Source organism: Stenella coeruleoalba (assembly GCF_951394435.1).
Source record: "Stenella coeruleoalba genome assembly, chromosome: 12".
Classification (NCBI taxonomy): domain Eukaryota; kingdom Metazoa; phylum Chordata; class Mammalia; order Artiodactyla; family Delphinidae; genus Stenella; species Stenella coeruleoalba.
Genome location: NC_137158.1, coordinates 50906760 through 50915219, shown reverse-complemented (window position 1 = coordinate 50915219; position 8460 = coordinate 50906760). Strand labels below are relative to the sequence as shown.

At 37.2% G+C, this 8460-nt stretch overlaps 1 protein-coding gene across 4 annotated transcripts in view; it reads left to right on the top strand.

Moving 5' to 3' along the window:
- The first annotated feature begins 2889 nt into the window (after positions 1-2889).
- The window catches only part of TBC1D32 (TBC1 domain family member 32), a 182397-nt gene continuing 176826 nt past the window's right edge, over positions 2890-8460 (top strand). For all 4 annotated transcript variants that reach the window (XM_079939019.1, XM_079939017.1, XM_079939018.1 and 1 more), the window contains exons 1-2: positions 2890-3429; positions 3606-3761. In XM_079939019.1, the coding sequence (XP_079795145.1) occupies positions 3607-3761 (155 nt within the window). In that variant the 5' untranslated portion in view covers positions 2890-3429; position 3606. The remainder of the gene's footprint in view (positions 3430-3605; positions 3762-8460) is intronic.

Genomic DNA, 8460 nt, shown 5'->3' with positions numbered 1-8460 from the left:
CTGCTCCGCGGCATGTGGGATCTTCCCAGACCAGGACACGAACCCGTGTCCCCTGCATCGGCAGGCGGACTCTCAACCACTGCGCCAGCCGGGAAGCCCAGTTTGCTAATCCTTAAAATTGCTTTGCTTTAGGATTTTTTTCATGTAAAGACTATCCAATAATGCTAAAACAAATTAATTTTTAAAATATAAGTTTCCTTTTTTTCCATGTAAAGACTAGCCAGTAATGCTAGTCTTGGTCCGTCAGCCATGGCCGCTCAGCCTGCGCGTCCGGAGCCTGTGCTCCGCAACGGGAGGGACCACAACAGTGAGAGGCCCTTGTACCGCAAAAAAAAAAAAAAAAAAAGCATTAGCAAACTTACTGAAAGTTCACAGTGAAGCAAAATTAGCTGCATGGTCTATTGTGTGCCATGGCATCCTCTACAGAGTCTTACGGAGTTTTGAATGCAGGAGGCATTGAGAAAAGATGGTCAGAGGCAGTAGAAACAGAGATGATAAAACAAGATAAACTGAGTCACGAAAATGATAGGATTATTACAGTCTGAATAACGAATAATTAGGTTGGCACAACAATTTCTGGATATTTTGAGAGGCTATTGTATCTTTAACAATGATAAATGATATTTCAGGCCTGCATAAATGCTAACTGTGTATTGCTGAGACAACTGTATTTTCTTTACCTGTATCTTGTAATCCAAAAAAGCAAATCTAAAAAAAAAAGATTTTATTCAACTCTGAAGTGCATCTTATTCAAGGATATTTTGTAAGAACATGTGCAGAAACCTCTGGGAAATTAAAGACTTTTGGAGAGACTGGAAGTTTTGCTTACTTACTTTACATTTAAAATTGCTATATCTTCCCGTTGAATTAATATTTTAAAATTATGAAGCGACATGCCATATTCCTAACATCTCTTTTTCTTAAATTTCATTTTTGCTGACACAAATATAGCTTCAACAACTTTTTCTTGGATAATATTCACCTAGTTTTTCTTTCCTCACCTTTTTAATGTTAATGTTTCTATGTTTTTAGGGTTTTTATAAATAGCATTTAGCTAGCTATTTAAAAATCAAATCTGACAGTTCCTTTAAGTGGAGCGTTGAGTTCATTTAAATCTAGCAATGTTCTGTACTTTATCTGTCATGTATCTTTGTATATTTTAAATTTTTCCCATTTTTCTTATGCTTCTGTTTTCTTACTTGATTTTTTTTCCAATTGATTGGGTTTTTGTTTTTCTATCCTTAAATCTCCTTATATCATTTTCCCTCCATTTTTTGAATTTAAGTTCTCTATATCTAGTCTTTTAATGGTTACATCTGAAATTTCACCATGCCTACCTGACCAAGTTTAATATCTTAAACTTCCTTCAGAAAAATTCAAGGATTGCAGAATACTTCAACTTATTATATTTCCTACTTACCCAGGGTTGTTTATAGTATTTTAATACTATGCATTTTCACCTTCACAAATTAGAATATTATAAATTACTTTTTTATACAGACAAGATTTATTGAGGTTTATTTAAATACATTACTCCCCTCACCCCTTCTTGGCTACTTTTCCTTTTTGAATATCAGGTATTCTTTTAAGTTTTTTTTCCTTCTTCCCAAGGTATATCCTTTAGAACAGTGGTTTTCAATCTGTGCAGTTCAAATCACCCCCCACTGTTCCCAAGAAAGCATTTTAGAAATATGTGGGGGACACTCTGTCATCACAATAATTTGATGGCATTTACTGGTATTTGTAGTGTGAGCTAGGGATGCTGAACATCTTGAAATACAAAGGACACTGTCCCACACAAAAGAATTGTTCTGGTTCCAATATGACTTTCAACAGTCCTGCTGGACATTCATGTAGATTAAAAAGCTCTTGATAAGTATCTGAGTCCATGAACTGATTCCATTTATATAAAAATAATATTTGGCACAGTTTTAATACACTGACTTTTCTAGGAATGCAAAAACTATGTAAATAAAGAGTATATTTTATTTTGTTCTGAATTTTACCAATAACAGTCTACCATTTCAAAAAATTACATCGCTAATGGCTATGTTAATCCTGGTGTCTGAATTGCCAATATAATTCACCTGTGTTAGTCTGAAAATGCAGTTGTCACATGCTGGTGATTCTACGCACATACAGGTATTGGCTTTTATAGCTTCACCCACAAATAAAGGTACTAGTATGCCTACTCTGCCAGTTTGTTTTTTTCTTAATGTGGTAATAAGACAACCAAAATTGAGCATATATTTCACCAAGAAACATGCTGCTAGAGCTGGCAAAGATATATCATACTTTTGCTCCTGGAAGTAACAGCATAGACAAAGAAGTCATTGATCCTGGCTAACATGTAAAGTGAATCAGATGTTGTTGGACCAGGGGCATAAAATATAAAGCTGGATAAGGGAGAATTTATTGACATTGAACCACATATCAGTGATTTGGGATTGACTATTCTGTAGACACCAGGATCTGATCCTAACCAACACTGATGGGTTGGTACCTTGCAGCTTGGACATGACCATGGACTGGGGATTTACCTAGATTGGAAACTGTATGAAGGACCATGATTATCCATTGCAACTTCCTGCAGAGTGATCTTTATATATGATATCTCACGATTTAGTTCTGGAATCCCATTGTGTTCTACTACTTTCAAGACAAACCTCTGATCCCTTAAAAGTGCCAAATATGACCCTTTCCGATGTGGTCCATTTACTTCTTTAGACTCCTCTCCTCCTCTTTCTAATTCTCAAAATTCAAGTACCGGAATATGCTACACTCTCTCAGGTCCCTACCCTTTGCACGTTCAGTTTGTTTTCTCTTCACTTCTTTCCTTGACTCTTCTTTTGGGTTAAAAGGTGATTCTAGGTTTCCACAGCACCTACCTGGCGCATTTCTCTATCGTAACACTTAATTGCACTGTGTTGTAATCGCTGACTTCTTGTTTGTTAGAATGTGACAGCGTCCTCTTCTTCACAGCTCCTAGCAAGGTGCTTGGTAAAGGGTAGGAGTCAATAGGTGTTAGCTGTTTGAAGGAAAGATCATTGCAACACTTCAATACCATTCACGCAATTAAAACTTTTCAAGCTGCTTTCAGTTTCACTTCTATTATCTTTCTTTTATTGACCCCTTTCTCCTCCTACCCTTTTCTTCCTCCCACCTACAGCCCTTTCAGCGAGCGCACCTGAAACTTCCTCTTGGAGCCCGGGCAGGTTGTCAAGCGGCCCTCCCTCCCATCTGGAAAGTCACGTCAACGTGCGGACGTCACGCGTAGCGGTGACGTCCCGCCGTCAAGTCCACCCGCAGAGCCTTTGGGATCTCTTTTTTGCTCTTAGTCGGTGCAGCTTGAATCCTCTTGGCCCGGAAGGGCGGCAGCGACGAGTTCCAAAGGCGGGACCTCGAGGATTCTTGTTTCCCCAACGCAAGGTAACTTGTTTTTCTGGACGACGCGCCGGCAGCCGAGGGCCCGCCCCTAAGCGCCTGCCGCGGTCTCCCGGGGAACGGCGCTGTGCGCCGGTGGGGGCTGGGTGGGGACGCGCTTGCGCAGGGCGCGGCATTTGCTGCGACCCTCAGCAAAGGGCATGGGCGTTTGATTCTGACAGGATGGCCCATGTCTCTGGCGAGGTCGAAGTGATGCTGCAGGCGATGCTGAGGCAGTTGTTCCAGAGCGTGAAGGAGAAAATCACGGGGGCTCCCTCCCTGGAGTGCGCTGAGGAGATCCTCTTACATCTGGAGGAAACTGATGAAAATTTTCACAAGTAAAATTCCTTTTGATTTCTTAAGCAAACAAACCAGCTGATCCAGAAAAGATCAAAATGTAGTTGGATAAAGAATGTTCACTTGGGGCTTCCTCGGTGGCGCAGTGGTTGAGAGTCCGCCTGCTCGATGCAGGGGACATGGGTTCGTGCCCCGGTCCGGGAAGATCCCACATGCCTCGGAGCGGCTAGGCCCGTGAGCCATGGCCGCTGAGCCTGCGCGTCCGGAGCCTGTGCTCCGCAACGGGAGAGGCCACAGCAGTGAGAGGCCCGCGTACCGCAAAAAAAGGAAAAAAAAAAAAAAAGAATGTTCACTTGATTGTTGTCAAGTTGGAGGTTCATGATTTCCTTTATTTAATCAGATACCGAATTTATGTTATATTCTCGTTTTCCAAACCTTATGCTTCCTCTGTGTTTTTACTGACACAACCGACATATCCTAATTATTATTTTTTTTCTCCTGGGCAACATAGTAACATTAGTTGTAAATTATTCTTGTTCATTTGAGAATAATTCTATCATCCCAAGGGCTTTCTGTCACTATACCTCAAAAGCATTGAGTTCCCAAGATCCCTGTTGCTTTGCTGATCTGATCTTTCAGTGGCTGCACCAATTATGCATTTCGAGCACGACAGGAACACTCCAGAGAGATTAACTTCCTATGGAATAGCTTAAGTTCCTACAGAGGGATAAGGTGCATACTCAAATGCCTGTGATACATGTCAGGAGTATAAGTGCTATAGAAGTACAGAGTGCTCTGGGTTTGGGAGCAGTAGATAGGAAGTTTTACCGTAGGAAGATAGGAAGATTTACCATTTGAGGTAAATCTTGAAGGCTATGTTTCCCTAGAGACGTGTGTTTTTCTTTTGATTTGAGTCATGTGTAATTTAAATTAAGCCTCTCCATCGAAAAGTTTACCTCCAGGTGCCTCAATTTATTATTAGTAGTAATGTTTTTTTTTTTTTTTGCGGTACGCGGCCCTTTCACTGTTGTGGCCTCTCCCGTTGCGGGGCATGAAGCCGTGTCCCCTGCATCGGCAGGCGGACTCTCAACCACTGCGCCACCAGGGAAGCCCCAGTAATGATATTTTTAATTACGTGTTTGCCTTTCATTTTGATCTCATAGAAGATGACATTTAACAATTTTCTTGTTATGTTATCTTTACTGACTTTTGCATGCCCTGAAGTTCTTATCTGGAATTCCTACCTGCTTCATATGTGGGCATCAGGGGAATCCTTGAACCCTTTAATATTCTGTACAAAAGTTTGTGTTTACTTGCAGTTTTATGGGGAGAGCATTACAGTTTTCACCAGATTCTCAAGGGAGTTTTAAGAGGTGTGGACGGAATTTTTTTGTTAATTAGTATTTCTGGTTATACATATGCTTTCTTTTGTATTTCCATGATTTTCCTGTTTATTCATTAAGTCCACTATTAAGAGCTGATATTGCATGATAATATTCTTTATTTTGGAGATACCAGAGACCAGCTTTTATTGGTTAGCTATTGATTTATTACTTAAACAGAGGAATATAGAAAAACTGCAACTTTCTCAAATTCAGTTTTGGTTGTTAATGTTTATTATACTCAGGTAATACTTATTTACCTCAAACAAATCCACATCAAGCATTAAATTTGGGGTTTAATTTCTGGTTTTTATTTCACATGTAAATACTTGTTTAAAATATTTTCAGATTATTGAGTTTTTGCTAGGATCATATTCTGGGAATTTGTCCATTTAATCTAGATTTTCAAATTTATTTGTATAAAGATTTTTGTTAATATCCTATTACTTTTTAAATATTTCCAGTACCTGTAATTGTCCCCTTTTTATTCTTTTTTTAAATTTATGCCTTTCCTCCTTTGTTCTCCATCTGTTCTGCTAGAGGTTTATCTAGACTAATTTTATTAGTCTTCAAAGAACTAGCTATTAACTTCAATTTTCCTTTCTATTATGTATTTATTTTATGGTTTTTAAAATTTCTGCTCTTCTTTTTTCCCTTCCTGGGACACTTTTTAAAATTTGTGATGAATGTTTAACTCACTTATTTGCAGCTTTTCTTCTTTTTTTAATGTAAACATTTAAGACTACACATTTGCCTATAAATATTGCTTTAGCTGTGTCAATTTTTAAATGCTTTTCAAGTTAAAGTTGGATCATTCTGGTTCCTTTCAGCAGTGTAATGACTATTGTGTTAATTTTAACTCTTCTTCAACGGTTTATTAGATAGATTAAAGGCCTGCCGATTAATTGCATAGTTAATATTTACTATTTAATAAAGAGATTTACTTGTGGCCTACCTAAAAAATCCCAGACACATTCAAATTATAAAAGTTTGTAGTCTTAAAAGTAAGATTTATAATTCTAAAAGTAGTTTGAGTAATTTTTAGTCTTAAAAATATAGATAATAAAATTCATGTGTTAGCTGCACTAGCCTGAGATCTGTGTCTTAGGAGGAAGGAACTCCTTATGAAGGAGGAAAGAGGAGGAGATGCTTGTGTTTGGTATTTTCATAGTATCTTACAGTCTCAGAGTTTGATGAGATCCTAACTGTCAGTCCAGGTACTCATATTTTCATTTGTCTTTCTATTCACTGACCTAACTCTCCTTGAATGCTAAATGTTCTTGAGTCACTTAGGTATATGTTGCTTCCCGAAGTGTTTCATACACCAGAATTATCTGTCATCCCATCTCCACTATCAGAACATTGGTTCTTTAAATCCACCCGATGTTGTCCTGGTATAATAGCAAGAAAAATAATCTTATTAAATAGTTTTATAGGGGAAACTGGTATCTCTAGGCTATTGGCATTTTTGTAAGAAGCTGGTTGTTAAAACAATTGAGTCCATGAATGATGGAATTTCAGGTAGTATAATAAAGTGGGGGAAGAAAGCAGTCATTTGGAGAGAAACCATAGTGTAGGCAGAATGGCCCTATCTGGGGATTTGCCCTATCTGGGGATTTGCCCCACAGTGCAGCTGCCCTAACCTATCTCTGCTTTCCATAGCCTCTTTTATTTATTTTTTTTTACCCTAAACTGTACACTTTCTCTAAAAGATCCAAGCTTTCTTTCTTTTCTTTGAAAGTGGCAGCTAGGATTTGAGGCTTGCAGGAGGGGTGAGAGGTAGGGAAGAAGACAGTGCTTTCATTATGTGTCTGTGTATTGTTTAAATTCTTACACTTAGACTGGCTTCCTTTAAAAAAAAAACAACAGCCCTGGTTTTCAGTCTTGGTTACACTAGGATTGATTGGAGTTTGTTTAAAAAAACACTGATGATGAACTTTAACCATAAGTGAATCCAAATTTCCTGGTGGGCTTGGCAGAGGGGGAGTGGTAGAGACTGGGCCTTAGTATTTTTGGAAAAACTCTCTAGGTGATTCTAATATGCAGCCAGGGTTGAGAACCACAGAGCTAGAAAATACTTACTTGCATTTCAATGAGAATTGCTATATATATATATATATATATATATATATATATCATTAGGATTGCTAAGTATATAAATACTTAGCAACCCTAATGATTGTAACAGTCTCTAATGCAGAGGCTCTTCTTTGTAGCCCTCTAATCTGATATATTTTTGGTTTGATACAGAAGGAGCACAATTGTATTTATTGAATTGGGATTTTTTTTTTTTTTTACAGAAGAATCTACCAGTGACTTTCTAAATTAGTGAACTCTCTAGTATGTTTAATTAGTGAACTCTAGTATATTAGTGAACTTTAGTATGTTTAACTTCAAGAAAACATCCATTATGTAAAGTGTTATCCCTGCATAGAAGAAATCGCTAAGAATTATATGTATGCTTCCATAATTAATGAATGCATTTAGTAACTGTTTATCATGATTCAGAGACTTATTCTTTGACCTAAAAGATTGTAGGTAGTATAAAATACTCATTCTTTTTTTTTAACATAGCATTTTGTACACTAATATATATAAAGTTAAGTTTATCATATAATAAGTCCTATAATCCTGAAATATAATCCATTTTAAGGATTCCAAATATCAGCATTATAATTCATAACTTAATAAGTTATCTTTTTAAAACATATTACTGATAATTTTTCTGTATATTATTGAAAAAGTTCTTTTTTAAATAGCTAAGAGGATGATTTCCTCAAACAAACTTGTATTAGATTTTTTATGTCCTTATACTGTAATAGTAATCTCTGTATATTTTGATATCAACATTTGAACATGTCAGAAGTTCATCATGAGAAAAAAATCCTTAAATTTTCCTAGGTAATAAAGGTGAGGAAAGAAGAATGGAAAACAGTGAATGTTCTTTTACTTAACTTAATAAAATTTTCCTGTGTAAATGTGAAAAATTTCATATTTGTCAGAAGTAAAGAAGAATGATCAGACACATTGCTGTGTATTTTACTTCTAGGATTTTTTTGGGTATTGCCATGAATTCAGATGGTAAAAGAACCAACACAAAATGAATTATCGGATGGGAATTTGAAGACGTGGATTACTCTTACCCACGGAGTAGAAGGGCCCACTTGAAGAAATACTATTTTCACTAATTTGGGATTGGAGACTCTCAGAGTTTTCCAATGATCAGTGAGTCAGTAGAGCATCCTAAGGTCATAGGCAGCCTGGTAGTCCTCCCATGGTAGAGGACCTGACCTCTCAAGAGATCTTTTTTCTTAAAAGATTCATTTGAAAAGAGCAGTAACCCATTAAGGCAAGATTC